The 15,234-nt window shown below is 29.9% G+C and overlaps 2 protein-coding genes across 3 annotated transcripts; one reads left to right on the top strand and one right to left on the bottom strand.

Annotated features, from left to right (window-relative positions):
• Positions 1–234: 234 nt before the first annotated feature.
• Positions 235–3,823, bottom strand: LOC130449233 (40S ribosomal protein S2-like). The gene is made up of 6 exons (XM_056786918.1): positions 3,727–3,823; positions 3,113–3,165; positions 1,740–1,972; positions 1,315–1,548; positions 786–1,123; positions 235–714 (listed from the first exon to the last, which is right to left on the bottom strand). The coding sequence occupies exons 2-5, from the start codon at positions 3,162–3,164 to the stop codon at positions 803–805; spliced, it is 840 nt and encodes a 279-aa protein (XP_056642896.1). The 5' UTR covers position 3,165; positions 3,727–3,823; the 3' UTR covers positions 235–714; positions 786–802.
• A 528-nt stretch (positions 3,824–4,351) lies between these two features.
• On the top strand, positions 4,352–14,812 carry LOC130449253 (histone acetyltransferase Tip60). Of its 2 annotated transcripts, XM_056786944.1 has the most exons (9): positions 4,352–4,539; positions 4,761–4,818; positions 4,874–4,942; positions 6,398–6,523; positions 8,532–8,821; positions 9,029–9,076; positions 10,235–10,643; positions 12,655–12,817; positions 14,335–14,809. In XM_056786944.1, the coding sequence occupies exons 1-9, from the start codon at positions 4,489–4,491 to the stop codon at positions 14,549–14,551; spliced, it is 1,431 nt and encodes a 476-aa protein (XP_056642922.1). In that variant the 5' UTR covers positions 4,352–4,488; the 3' UTR covers positions 14,552–14,809. The 2 variants fall into 2 exon arrangements, with proteins under 2 accessions (XP_056642922.1, XP_056642923.1); XM_056786945.1 differs by lacking the exon at positions 9,029–9,076 and having other exon boundaries at positions 4,382–4,539; positions 14,335–14,812.
• Positions 14,813–15,234: the final 422 nt, after the last annotated feature.

Raw genomic sequence — 15,234 nt, 5'->3', positions numbered from 1 at the left:
TTTAGCTAAATAAAAGAAATTTAAATTATCAAAACCCATGGAGAGATTTCTTAATTGCTTCATATATAATGTAATGATTTTACAATATAAATGAATTTCGTTTAACTCTCGTATATTAATTTTTATAATTCAATTATTTCTATGTCTCATTTATCTTGTTTTAAGTCGGTTGTATGAGACTTATTTTTTCTTTGAGTTCTGGCACTGATTGTTGTAGATATATAAATTATTCTATAATTATGAATTCTTTTTTATTATATTTAATAGCAAAATTTACTAATTTTAACAGAGTTGGTTAAATATGAAGAATTACATATTATATTTTTATAATCAGCTTAACTATATATAAAGGTGCGCCTCCATGGAACAAACAAGTTGATTAAAGTGCAGTTGTAACAAACATTTCTTATTTCAACAAACAATTGCTATTCAGCATGAAACATTAGTCAGTTAGGTTTTGTCGAAGAATGGGTGATTTGAACCGTCGCCGGCCCTGCATTACAGCAGCTTATATTTTAATGGAAGAACCTCTTTCTCGTCGATGGTGGCAGAGGCAAATGTTTTTACATATAGTGGTGATTTCCGAAATAAGACAGCCGGGTGTTTGTTTACAAATTTTACGAGTGTCAAATGGAGATTTTGAATTGTTAGTATCGTTCAGACTCCTTATATCTATACTTTAGACCTGTGCTGCTGCCAAATACGATGTTTACGCTGCAACGGATCAAAATAATATGTAAATAGAAGAAAAAGTAAATTTCATTAATTTTTATTTAAAAACGTACATTACAATTATGCAATCTTAAGCACTTTCCGTACGTGAAGGTCCAGTAACCGGGCGATGATTCTTTGACAAATAGTCAGCAAATTCTTGATAAGGAGTTTTAGCCAAAGGCATATCTTTCCACAAATCAGGTGTCAAGTAAGCATATGTTTTAGCTATGGCTGCATAAGTAGCTTTAGCGAAATTACCCAATGTACCAGTTGAACCTCTAGCTGAAGTATAACAATCCTCAATACCAGCCATCTGAAGAAGTTTTTTAGGTACAGGAGCAGATACGATTCCAGTACCACGGGGAGCTGGAATTAACCTCACAGTAACAGATCCACACTTACCAGTTACCTGAAAAGTACAATGCTGGATCAATATATATGAAACTAATAACATACTTTCAATAATAGTTTAAAAATAAGTCAGATTTCTTAGGCCATCATAGAAATTAATTTCTCTGGTGGAAACCGCGAAAGAAAAAACATTATTCATCATTCAGAAACCAAATTGTAAACATTTATTAGTAAAATGAATAAATATACCTTGCAAGGTACTGTGTGAGGTTGACCAATCTTGTTACCCCAGTAACCTCTACGGACAGGTACTACAGATAATTTAGCCAAAATAATAGCTCCTCTGATAGCTGTAGCAACTTCTTTACTGCACTTCACACCCAAACCGATATGACCTTTACTGTCTCCAATAGCAACAAAAGCCTTGAATCGAGTACGTTGACCAGCACGAGTTTGTTTCTGTACTGGCATTATTTTCAATACCTACAAGAAAAAAATAACTTTTAATATAGTAACATCACTCAAGTGCATTTTTTTCAATAAAACAAATATCAGTAATTTCTGGCCATCATTAGAACATAGTTCCTCTGGTGGAAACCGCGAAAGAATAAGTTATTCATCATAAAAATAAAGAAAAAGTTAAAAAAAGAATTTCACTGTTCAAAATAAATTACCTCATCATTTAGATCGGGCCCAATAAAATGATCAATGATTTCAAATTCCTTAATGGGTAATGAAAACAAGTAGATTTCTTCGAGTGATCGAATTTTTCCATCTTTCACTAAACGTCCTAACTTAGTGACTGGTACCCATTCTTTTTGGTCCTCCTTTCCACGGCCACGTCCGCGTCCACGGCCTCTACCGCGACCTCTTGTACCTCCTCGGCTACCACCGCGCCCACTACCACCTAAAATGTGAAATTATTCAGAAACTAAAATTTCAATTCACAAGATCAATGCAAAAACTGTTAAATGATCAATCTGCTAAATTAATGGGTAAAGTGGAAGCCACACTAATAAAACTAGTATTTCGGACTACAAATTTGCAACTTCAGCAGATTTGACCAACATTAACAAATTGTAGTCATTGTGCATTTATATAATAAAAATTTTAGTATGGACATTCTGTAGATTTGTATTTATAAATCACTCCTCATATCCATGAAATTAGTTACTTACAAAGATATAATCATTCACTCAATTATTGCTATATTTCATCAAAAAGTAGATATGCTATACATAATATACACCATTTAATACCAGACAGTTCTCAGAAGCTATAACCAGGGAAGATCTGCCGAATTTATCATCGTGGACAAGAAAAACCTACAAATTCGACTTACTGGACAACTGAGGATGCTAGACCTTGCAGAGACTGCAATTTGCAGATTCTGCTGCGCGCAGGACAAAGCTTCTACCTACATTCTCTTCAAGTGCACACTTCAAAACTACAGAGCACTACACCAGGGAGGACATTAAAGAAAAGATGAATTTCTGTAGGAGTTACATCCATCCCTCATACTGAAATAATAGATGACCTATAAACACTTAGTATTCCCAGTATCACAGCAAGAAAGGGGGATACAAAAGTCACCTTCGGCACAGTGTACATGGCACCCTAATATACATATATACATGCTTAAAATTGCAATGAAAGTAACAATAAGCAATTATAGTTTTCAGAAATTGAATCAGACTTGAAGATACATTGTTGAACAAAAATAACCTCAAACTATTTAAAATTAGTGTTTTGTAATGACAGTGAAAAGTGTAATCAATATAGTAGTTGAGGATTTGCATATTTTCAAAGCATGTTTTATATTTATTCGATACTATTTCAAGAACACTTTAGTTTGTTTTTATCAGTATAAAGTATGTACAATAAATTTTTCCAAGTGATAAATAAAATCTAAATGTAAACTGCACAAGACAGAGAATATGAATATTTTACTAAATATTACTGCTATAGCAGTTTTCTTGGATATTATATATTAAAATGTTTAATTATTAGAGTACGAGCAATATTGAAAAAAAATTATTGTACTAACCAAAACCACCACGGAATCCACCACGTCCACCGGCTGGAGCTGCGTCCGCCATTCTAAAAAAATTATCAAATTAATCAAAAATATTAGACTAGTGAAGTAACTAATGTTCCAAATATATTCAGAAATTCTAGGCCATCATTGAGAAAATCTCTATGGTGGAAACCGCGAAAGAATAAGTAAATTCATCATTAATTACACATGTAACAAACCCGTATATATTGACTTCCACAAACTTTTCAATAAAGTAAAAGTGAATATTACCAAAACGCTTGAAACTTAATAACCTTTAGGTATATCACAAAAAGTTCTAATAATGTCTATGCTATTGCGTCCCTAACAAAATATGTGTGATTCTAATAAAACATTTACTTCCTATAGTAAATAAGTTAAAAAATAGATTTAATAAATAGAAAACTTGATAGTACAACAAAATTATGGAAGCTCAAAGAATCCATTTTGTTTGGAACACGTGTGAAACAATTTATTAACCTGATTATTACTATTACTCAGTATTTTAGAGAAAGTTTTACAAAGGTAAGTATAATTATAAAATAAAGTTATAAAAAAGGCATCACAACAAAGTACTCTAAAATAAAATTTAAAAAAATACTTACGTTCAGTTCCTTCTTCTTCGACGGCAACGAAAGAAAGAAATGAGGTTCGAACTTCTGAGTGATGCTATTTTATCTTTCAGTAAATGTCGATTATTGTCGAGTCTATTCGTGCCTTTACGCCATAGAAAATAATTTTCATTGGCCAATATGAAGCAACATGAAAATATGCACCAATCAAATTACTTTGGTGTCCGGAAATACGTATATGGATATATATCTATGCCATGGAACATTAAATCTGTAGAAGAGGGGTGATTTTTTTACTTTGACGTATTCACTAGTTTTGTTTGAAATGATCATTTGAAAGTTATATTGATAACCACTATCTTTATTACAGTTAAGGACGACAGTTTAGCTTATTTGATAATAATTTTATGCCAGTATATGAATCTATCTATAAATAGCTTTGTTCTCCGCTTTTAAGCATAATAAGAGCATATCATGATTCACTCAAACGAAATATGACTACTTGTGGTAAACAAAATATTTTCAGCCGAAATTTATTTTTCAAAATCATACTATCGGAAATCGGATGCATGGGACACCACAGAAAAAAAAGTTGTAGAAAAATTATAATAAATCCTATTTCTAGGTGGCAAGACTGTCATTTAGTAAAATGTCACATGTCATATATTTTACATAACTTTGACACTTGACATAATTGAAGGCATTCAGCTTTCAAACGCTACAAACACGGTTATCTATTCATTTTATACATTTCTTATTATTTTTTCTTAAAAACAGGATTTTACAGTTTCACACATGAAACTCGAAATGGATGATATGGATGATAGTACTATTTGTGATTCCGTGGTAAGTGCAGAAAATAATAGAAGTGTTTGTTTTTAATTTGGTGACTAATTCATACATTTTTGAGTTAGTACTCAAATATTATTTTAATTGGAAAAACAAATTAATAATATGAATATTTAAATTCTATTATCCTGTTTTCCAAAAGTGACTTTCAATTTGTAGAAAGTAGTTTATAATTCAACATACACTTGCTTGTTTATTAAACATGTATATTTTTATAGTCCTCACTGGTGGAAGGATGCAGGCTTCCAGTACATATGACAGGAACTAATGATTGGCGTAAGAACTGGATCAATTTAATATTAACATAATAAAAATTATATTTTGATTACAGCATTAGCAGAAATTATCAGTATAAGAGATTCTCCTGGTCCTAGAGGATATTATGTACACTATGTTGATTGTAAGTATTCAGATTAACAGCACTTAGAAATAATATCAATATAGGCGGAATCTACAGTGTGCCCATTGTATTTCTGCTTTCTATGATAAATAACAAATTCATTTATACATTTCAAGAAAACACTTATGGAATTTCCAGATAATTAGTTTGTTTGTTAAATTGCTCTTTTGAAAAGGAAATAGTTAATTAAGATATAAGTGAAAATTTGAATTTGTTGAAAAACAAGAAAAATAACAAATTCTGTTCTTAAATATAGGATTACAAACTATATTGTAGTTGTGCTTTTGTACCATGTTATACCTTGCACATACCAATCAGTATGTACAAGCTGCTGAGGGGTAAATCTATATCAGCTTCACCTATAAAATACCCAATACAGGATGTTTCAATAAAAAGTGATTTCTTCTCTAAGATAAAAAGAAAATTGAAAATCATTTGGGGTTTGCTCAGTAGAAAACCTCGTTATTTGTTAAATTAGATGTTGTTAATTAAAATGTACTCAAATTTTGAGTACACTGATAGGTATTAACATTATTTTTGTCAAACAGAAGAAAATAATTTTTTAAAATGTATTTTTTTACGGACGAGGCTCTTTTATATGAAAAGGTATCTTTAACTCCCATTATGCACAAATTGGTGTGATGAGAATCCATGTCAAAAAGGTATCACATTATCAACACTCATTTAAAGTTAGTGTTTGGGCAGCAACTTTAGGTTAGGTTAGGCAAATTAATAGGTTATCACATTCTACCTGAAAATTTGTGTGGTGATATGGATTTGTTAAGCAATCTCTTATTCAAGATAATACATGATTTAACACCAAATGAGCCAATGCATTTTTAGTTTATGACATAAAAATATTCACCTTTTTAGCAAGTAAACAATGATTGTGATGTTTAAAATACTTCTAGTTTTTGTGACAAAATCAAACCAGTAATTATAAATATCTACAAAACTAAATTAAGAAAACATCACCTTACCAACAAATTAAATGAAAATATCCATATTTTTTATCAAGTAACCTGTGAATTCGACATTTTCACAGTTTAATTCAGAGTGATTAGTTATTATTTAGACGTATCACAAAGAATGAGGAAGAAATTAAGATCATGAATTTTCTGATACAATAATTGACAGATATGATTTTTGTACTGAGTGCCAGTGATAAGATAAGAATTGTTTACTCACACAAAGGTAGTGTAGCTTACAAAAAAGCGAACAGTTGAAGAATGCAATGTCACAGGACAACGAGATGACCGTAGTGTTAAAAGTTATATAAGATCCTCATATCTCGACATGGGATATATTAAAACAAACTGACATAAGTCATACTGTCGTCCAAAAAATTCTATCTAAGAACTAACTAAGAAAAATATTTTAGAAATGTGTATCTGTGTAAATATAACAACTTCCATATTTAAAATAATTGTGAATTATTCCTATATATTTTTTTAGTTAATAAACGATTAGATGAATGGGTTACAGAAGAATCACTTGATACACGAAAAGTACATTTTCCAAGAAAAGATGCAGGTGGAAGCAATACGGGTGTATCCACCCCTAAGAAAGTACAAATTGGAGGTGAGTAGAAAATGTCTCGAGATATATTTAGTTTTTTTCTTATAAAATTCTCAACATTGGCAGAAGGAATATATAATTTGCAATTAAAATTATGAATTATGATGAATATGAGTGAGTTTAATGTATCTTCGGGCTAAACAATGATGGTTGACCATATTCTTTGTATTAAAACGTTGAAACTACTTTGGAATAAACTATTTATTAAACAATAATTAATTAAACTTGGTTTCAATAATCCGACGACCATTCTCGACGAATTCCAGACTATTAACTATCTGTTTATAGACTGCTTTTAAATACTAAAATCCTATTGTACAAAAGGCTATAAATAATTATATGTATGGTCGTCAGAGTCTCATCCATATAAAATAAAGTACATAATTTGATATGTTAATGGAATTTCAAGTGTGTAAGGACCACTTGGAGCCAATTTATTATCGAATTTTAGATAGATGACAGCTTTGATCAAAATTTAACTTGATGCTTGAGGGTAGAGTAAATTATTAAGTTTTATATATTTTACCAAGCTGATTATAAATAAAATTTTTAGTTATACTAAAATATCAGAAAATAAATGTGCACTGTCACACAAGTTCAAAAACTGATAATTATAAAAACATTCACCTAAACAAAGACCATGTTTTTCCAAACATTGGGTAAATTCGAAAAGGGAATCCTTCCTTATTTTATTTTTTAAACATATCCTACATTTTTTCTTGTAGGATATGATATTCATAAAGTGGTAGATTTTCTCCAGAATAACGATTGTGAAAGTCATATGAATTTAACAAAAGTACCTACTTGAATTATGTTTATAGCGATCTTTTATACCACTATTCACGAAAATTAGACATATGAACATTGTGATCATTCTACTGAAAAAATATATCAGGAAACATTATTTCAGATAGCTCCGATAAAGAATAAAAAAATCTAAATTGGGATTTTTGGAACCTTTAGTGATATTCATTCAAAAGCACTCTCAATTACACAGTCTGAGGCGCGTTTCGATACCCAAGTTTGGTCTTCAGAGACTGAAAGTAAACTAAAACCTAATGACTTACTTTATTAAATTTTTCCACCAATGTACCTTCTCCCGTGAAAAACAATTGCAGTGGAATTGACGGGAATCTTCACATTTATACCTTAACTGCTAAACTATAGAGTAGGCCCTCTATCCCTATTTAAACTGTTCTTAAATTTAACAATTTCAATGGTAAATGAAATATTAAGAAAAAACTTTGTTATGAATGAACTGTGTGCGTTTTATTGAAATCAAATTAAGAACATTAAAAAAAACTTATACATGTTTAAATAACTAACAGTTATTTTCAAATAGATCAAATAATTTCAATTACAGTTCTATTGCAAGTAAACTGAAACCTATAAACTTTCTCACCAATGAACCTTCTTTCGCGAAAAATAATTCCAGCGGGAAAACCTCCTTGAAACGAATCCTCACATTTATTCCTTAACTACTAAACTGGAGAGTAGAATGTAAGGAATAGGCCCTTTGTCCCTATTTAAACTGTTCTTACATTTAGAATTTCAATGCTTTCAAAAGCATCCAACAATTTATCATTGGATACATGTTTTAACAATTTTAGTTAGTTAGTTTACAGTAACATCAATGCATTCAAATCGAATTAAAATGTCAAAATTGGTTTCTTAACAAGTATTATTTATTTTACAAAGCCTACTTTCAGTTTATCAAAACCATTATACATTCATACATTCTTATTAACTTAAGTTGTCCCCTATATCTATTTAGTTAAACAATAACCGTTTTATAATTTCAACATAAAAACTCTTCAAAATTAACCTCGTGGTTTTGTTATTTACTGATAAACATTTAAAGAAACAATACAAATAAAATTTCAATTTTCTTAGTAATAAATTCACAAATATAATGTTTTGGGAAGTTGGGTCACCTTCACTGAGACAGGGCTCATAGTTTATTTAATTTATTTGATACAATTAACATATGAAATTTTTTCTATATATCTAGGAGGAGGAGTAGTATCTAGGCCTTGTTCTCCTGTAAATAATGTAGAATTACTGAATGGCAATGCTGTATTAGCAGCTGCTTTGCAAAAACGTATCAACCGAAAAAGAAAAGGCCCATCATTAGAAAGTGAAGATTCCCAAGAACCTCCCCCAAATATGGTGGCTGGACCGAGGCAGTCGGGCAGTATGGTATCTCATCATGATGATATAGTCACTAGAATGAAAAACATAGAATTGATAGAACTAGGAAAACACAGAATAAAGCCTTGGTATTTTGCTCCCTACCCACAAGTAAGTAAACAAACCTTATTGAAACAAATTTTTTTACAATACTTGATAAGTTTAGGGTTTTAGAATTGATTTATTTGTTACTCGATCCCCTTCAACTCAAATTCTTGAAATAAAGTTTTCCTACGCGATTTATTCTCGGACATTGGTTTCTTAAACGTTTTGAAACCACTCTAATCACCTCTTCATTTGACTCAACTTTTTTTCCAGAATTTTTTATTCTCGGGATCAGACGATAATCCGAAGAATGTAAATCGGGTAAGTAGGAAAATTTTTGCCATTTATAATATGTGGTTTTTTAATTAAATTATCAATATTTTCATTTTATTCCGGGACCGGTAATATTCTGTTTTCGTTATTTTAGTATCAAATACATTTTTATTTAAACCCTAAAGCTTTTTCAATTTGAATTGAAAATTTACAATGATTCAAGTTTTTGTTCTGTATGCATGTTGAAATTATTTGAAAACGTACAGGCTCTGGCAGGGTGGATCAATAGGGCTCCACATTTCCTTCATTAACGCATCTTATCTTTTGAACTGGTCATTAAGTTTGCAAATCTGTTTTACCAGAGTATTAACCTGGTGCAGATAATTGTATCTTATTTTTATTATTATTTTGAATTGCTACATTGGGGAGTAGCTAGTTTTTGTAGTAGTTTTCCAACGGTCGAAGATTTCCTCACATTCTCTGTTCAGAGTGTTGTTGATTCATGGATGATTATTTTTTCATAAAGATAATATTCTATCAACGCTTCTAGTAAATCTTTACAAATTTTGGCTTTCTAAATCGCTGTTTTCTTGGTTTAAGAAATTTTTATTGTAAGTATTCACGATGCTATTCAATCTACAGTATTTGAAAATATTTTGTGAAACAGGAATATCAATATAAAATTTTCAACCAATTTAATCACAATCTACTTGACTAAGTTTCTAGGAAATGTTTACAATAAATTATAATACAATTAATCTCTCCACTGATTTCCTACCCCACTCGAGCAAAATAGAGTTCTGAAAAATATATACAAAAGAAGAACACCTGGTTATCATTACTTTAAAGTATAAATAATTATGGACAGTATCAAACAGTTGGACTGTTGTAACATTTTATATAGGAGTAGATTGAAGAGATTGGTTAAAGTTTTTAAAAGGATAATCCTTGGTAGCATAAAATATTTTGCAATACTTTATTACGAAATATCTTCAAAAGCTTATAACTTCTTGCCTCAAATTTCTCCATATTCTTACTCCATCGTGATTCTGTTAGAATTTTATCTATCATATCATTTTATGATCTATCCACTTTTTATTTCCCAAAATTTGTGAAAATTATGATGGAAGCAACATATCTTTTTGTGTTTTATATGAATTCATAGGTGAAAATACCAAAGAGTTATGTTTATTTTTTTAATTTCAGGAAATGGTAAACCTTGACTGTATTTATATATGTGAATTTTGCTTAAAATATAGGAAAAGTAGAAAATGCCTGGAACGTCACTTAGCCAAATGCAATCTTCGACATCCTCCTGGCAACGAAATATACAGAAAAGACAATATATCTTTTTTCGAAATAGATGGAAGAAAAAATAAAGTATACGCCCAGAATCTATGTTTATTAGCAAAATTATTTTTAGACCACAAAACGTTATATTATGATACGGATCCCTTTTTATTTTATGTTATGACTGTCTTCGATAATCGAGGCTTTCACATAGTGGGATATTTTTCAAAAGAAAAGGAATCAACAGAAGATTACAACGTGGCATGTATTTTAACTATGCCACCTTATCAGAGAAAAGGATATGGAAAACTACTCATAGAATTTAGTAAGTTCTATTCTATAAAACTTCACATAACTCACTCTCATTATTTGCCTTATGGAAATTTCACATTCATTGATCAACCAACTTTACATTATTTTATAGTCTTGAAATTTAATCAAATGAAAAATCCACAAAACAATAATTAAACTACTATATTTACAGTTTATACATTTCACTTATAGATTGTGTAATAGTATTTTATATAAATATTTTTTTTCACATGATTATAATTGAACAGTTTTCCACACATTAAAATTATCAAAGTCTTGAAGAGAATCGCTCAATGTTGTGAATTTTCATCATCATTTTTTATAAAATTCTATTGGACCAAATCCCAATAAGATACCCAAAATTTCAAATTTACTTGTAATTTTCCCTAAATTTAAATGTATACCTTAATTGTTCACCAATGTATATCAAAAGTGGTGCAAAAATTTGTGTCATACTTAAGCTACAGAGTTAAGTTAAAAGTTGATAAAAACCGAGTTTAAGAAAATTTTATAGATGAAAGTAGTTTTCTAAAGAGACCTTTCATTATTTATACAGGAAAATATAATCTAACTTATTATACCTGAGATTAATTGGGTTTGTTCACAAACAATCTCAATTAGACTAAACTTGTGAAACCTGCAGTGAAGACGTTTTAAAATGGAAAAAACAAATAGTGAAGTGCGTTCTGTCTTCGTTGTTGTACATATTGAAGGCAAGTGAGATTGCTTTGAATTGAAGTTTTGAAGCTTTGTGTTCATGGCACAATAACTCGATACTGGAAGACATGCAAGATACAAGATCGTCTACGCTCGGGAAGAGCGAGAGCTACCACGTCAAGTGAAGATAATTCTATTGTTGTTACCAGCAAACGAAATAGATGCTTAACAGCACTAGAAATCTGAGTTGAAAAAAATAAAGCCCGAGTTAAGCTTTTATTATTGACTACAGTAATACGGCGACAGAGAGTTGCGAAGTTGCATGGTCCTTCCCAGCGAGATTGGACTAAAGATTATAAAAAAGTTTTTTGGTTCGATGAATTCAAGTTTCAGGTATTCAGTTTAAAACTAAAATGAAAAAGGAACAGTACAAATCAAATCTTCAGTCTCTGAAGACGATAACTTGATTATCAAAACGCGAGTCAGACAGTATAATTGTGAGTGTTGGTGTAATGGTGGTATGTGGAGTATGAATATCACCAATAATTTCAGAAATCCTAACTAAACAGGACAATGATTACAAGCATAGTTCCAAATTATACAGAGGATATTTGGGGTGTTGATAAACATGTTGTGGCCTCCTCAGAGTTCGGAACTCAATCCCTTTGAACTTTTGTGTGAGGAGTTTTATAAAAACGTTAAAGCAATGTATCACAAAACACTATCAAAACTTGATTGCCTGTGTGCTGGAACTTGAGAAAAAAGTCATAGACATGAAGATTTTTGATGAAAATTCAGTTTATCTAACTATAGTCTTTTTTAGTATGGACTATTAATATTTCTTAGCGCTTTTCAAGTCTATTGATTAGCAAAAAGTATTATTGGATGATTTGACAGTGTATTTAAACAATTAATATTTTATTGGAGTTTTATTCAATTTTCCTACTTTAATTAAGGTGGTCTTAAACTTTTTGCCTACAGTATATGTAAAATTAATATATAAAGGTATGTTATGAATTAAATTCTATACATGTTTCTTTTCAAACCTTCAATAAGTTTAATTGTTCAAAATTTTTGAAAACAAAAAAATTGGGATAATTTGAAAAATGCTTTTTCTTTAAAAATTGATTCAGCGATCTCGATGCTGGAAGTGATCAAAAACAAAATGTTTATGTGAACTACTAACACTCTACATGTAAGTGAAATGTGAGTTTATTACCAATAGATTATTATATTTTAGTTCAAATAATTTGTCAAAGTTAGAGGCATAAAATTGCCATGTTCATCCATCATGAAATAAGTATTTGTTTAAAACAACTTTTTTCTTTAATTAAAAATTATTTTGATAAACGCTTTTCTTATTTTAGGTTATGAATTATCTAAATTCGAGGGCAAGACAGGATCACCTGAAAAACCTCTCTCCGATTTAGGCCTATTGTCATATCGAAGTTATTGGGCGCAAACCATCTTAGAAATTTTACTTTCTATGAAACCAGTTGGAGAAAATGAAAAACCCCAAATTACAATAAAGTAAGCATATTAGAATATTTTGAAATTAAAATTCGTTCTCCTATTATTTTGTCAAATGCTCATTATTTAATAATATTTTTTATTTCAAGTACACATATTTGTCATGATTTTTGCTGTTTAGTGTTGCTCTACAGATATTTTTATTCCTGTATCCAATACAGTGTGAATTTAAAATTATTAAGATACATAAATGACAAGTCACTTTAGCAGTTGGTGTTGATTTAAAAAGACCTTTCTTATGTCATATAGTTTTTGTTTAGTATTAAATACAGTTGCTTGTTAAAGTTTGCATTATGTTTGTGTATTTTAAATTAGTACAATTAAATACAAATAGAAACAGCTTCTGGTAGATAAGAATAAATGTCCTTTTCTGTAAAAACCTATTTGCATTCCGAAACCCATTGGTATAGCCTAAAAATTCTTTTTTGTGGGCGCGCTGTTGTTGATGCATGTTATATATCCTGCCCATCTGAGCCTATCAATCTTTTAATATTATGTATGTTTCTTTGTGTTGTAGAGCTCAAAGTTATATCTACGGCTCCAGATGTTATTTTCTTGAACAGCCACATAAATTTTTCTCAGTATCTTTCTTTTGAAGGTCGATAATAACGTCTCATCCGTTTTTGTTACGGTCGAGGTTTGCAAGCCATAAAAATTAATAAGCAAATTTTCAATATAACTATAAAATATTTTGTTTCATATAGAGTTCATATAAAATAGCCATTTCCATTATATAATTGTTTTTGTATAATTTTGAATTCAGTTTACATAATAAAGTATTTATGTCGAATCAGAACTAATGAAAATTCCTAATTGAGCAAAACTGGTTGAATATAGTTTTAATTATAAATTTTTCTTACAATAACAACAACTTTTACTGATATAAGAGACATCCTTTTCTCTATTGAACCCATGCCTTTTAAGAACTAATATTAACAACTAAAATACATGGTATTATGTTGTTAATACTCTAAATTTTCTACAGTTAGCAACCTTCAGATGAGAGTTGTAAAAATAACTTGCAATTTACCAATCATAGCTTAAAGAGTATTCTTCTTAATAAAAGCGAGTTTTTGTGTGATAGGCAATACTGCAGGCATAGGATAGATTTCTCACCCATTTCACTAAAAGGCTTGAGTACCTTGAAAGAGTAGTACTAACACCTTGGGAAGTGCACAAAAACCCTAGAAAAAAGCTCCTTTGGGAGGAGTCTACGCATTTTGGAAGCAGATCAATGAGATGTAGTCTTGTACAAAATATTTTCTAGGTATAGGTGCAGAGTGCAGAATTAATTTTATTTTCAAACAGAATGGAAGCTAACATTTTTAATATAGGTGTGAATTATCTTGAACAACTTTAATGCGCTCTATTAGATCTGTTTTATTGTCTGTCTGTAGCTTATTCTTTCTGATATAACAATTTTACTAATTTTAAGAGCAGTTTCCTTAGATTTGATAGTTTAATTTATTTGAGTACTTGAAAACTATGGCTTCTTAGTATATGGTGATTATTTTCAGTGAAATATGTGAGCTTACCAGTATAAAGAAAGAAGATGTTATATCAACATTACAGAATTTGAATCTAATAAATTACTATAAAGGGCAGTATATAATTACTTTAGGCAAAGAAACTATACAAAGTCAACAAAAAGCTATGGAAAGTAGGAAAATTAGGATAGATCCAAAATGCCTTCATTGGACGCCGAAGGATTGGGGGAAAAGGGCAAAATGGTAATAATATTTTCATTAAATAATTTATTCTCATTTGATATCTTTTTTTTAAAGCCTAGTTCCTGTCCTACCCAACCATTCTTCCCGATTCTTTTCTGAAAGAAGTACTTGTCTACCAAAATTCCAATGAATTCTGCTAGAGGATGCAATCCTTGAAAATAACCAGTTCCTACTCCTACTCAGAATTTAACCTGTGACATAATGAAATACATTTTCATACTATTGTGATATTTAATATTAAGAATAAATTGTTTATTTCTGACGTGTTTTAGTTTTTAAATAAATTTCTGTGGTAACATTTGCGTTAAATTAGTTTTCAATAAAAAACAATTTTTCAATAGGAAGTTTTTGTTATAATAATGAAAATTGTTTTTCCTAAAATACAGCACAATACGAGTGTTGCTACTTAAGTTTTGAGATAGACAAACAAAAACAAATATTTATAATTAGATATCAATTTATTGCTTTTCAAAATATTTTCCATTAAGATCAATACGCTTTTGCTAACGTTTGAACCAATTGTCAGACCTTTTTCTCCATTCCAAATGAGGTACCTACAATACATATGATTTTAACGCATCAACCGCTTTTTCAAGTATAGAAAAATATTGATGTCCCAAATAAGTTTTGTTCTGCGGAAATAATAAGAAATCATTGGGTTCAAAAACATTTTTGTTTGAACTGATG

The sequence above is a fragment of the Diorhabda sublineata genome, chromosome 10 (assembly GCF_026230105.1).
Source record: "Diorhabda sublineata isolate icDioSubl1.1 chromosome 10, icDioSubl1.1, whole genome shotgun sequence".
Taxonomy (NCBI): Eukaryota; Metazoa; Arthropoda; class Insecta; order Coleoptera; family Chrysomelidae; genus Diorhabda; species Diorhabda sublineata.
Note: the sequence above shows the minus strand (reverse complement) of the source record. Positions and strands in the feature narration are given on the sequence as shown.

Excerpts from the sequence above, each read along its gene's own strand:
- LOC130449233 (XM_056786918.1), bottom strand. The coding sequence starts at position 3,164 with ATGGCGGACGCAGCTCCAGCCGGTGGACGTGGTGGATTCCGTGGTGGT. Across the intron at positions 1,973-3,112 it reads TGGATTCCGTGGTGGTTTTG|GTGGTAGTGGGCGCGGTGGT; the intron begins GTTAGTACAATA and ends TTCACATTTTAG. Across the intron at positions 1,549-1,739 it reads GGCCCGATCTAAATGATGAG|GTATTGAAAATAATGCCAGT; the intron begins GTAATTTATTTT and ends TTTTTCTTGTAG.
- LOC130449253 (XM_056786944.1), top strand. The coding sequence starts at position 4,489 with ATGAAACTCGAAATGGATGATATGGATGATAGTACTATTTGTGATTCC. Across the intron at positions 4,819-4,873 it reads GACAGGAACTAATGATTGGC|CATTAGCAGAAATTATCAGT; the intron begins GTAAGAACTGGA and ends TTTTGATTACAG. Across the intron at positions 6,524-8,531 it reads TAAGAAAGTACAAATTGGAG|GAGGAGGAGTAGTATCTAGG; the intron begins GTGAGTAGAAAA and ends CTATATATCTAG.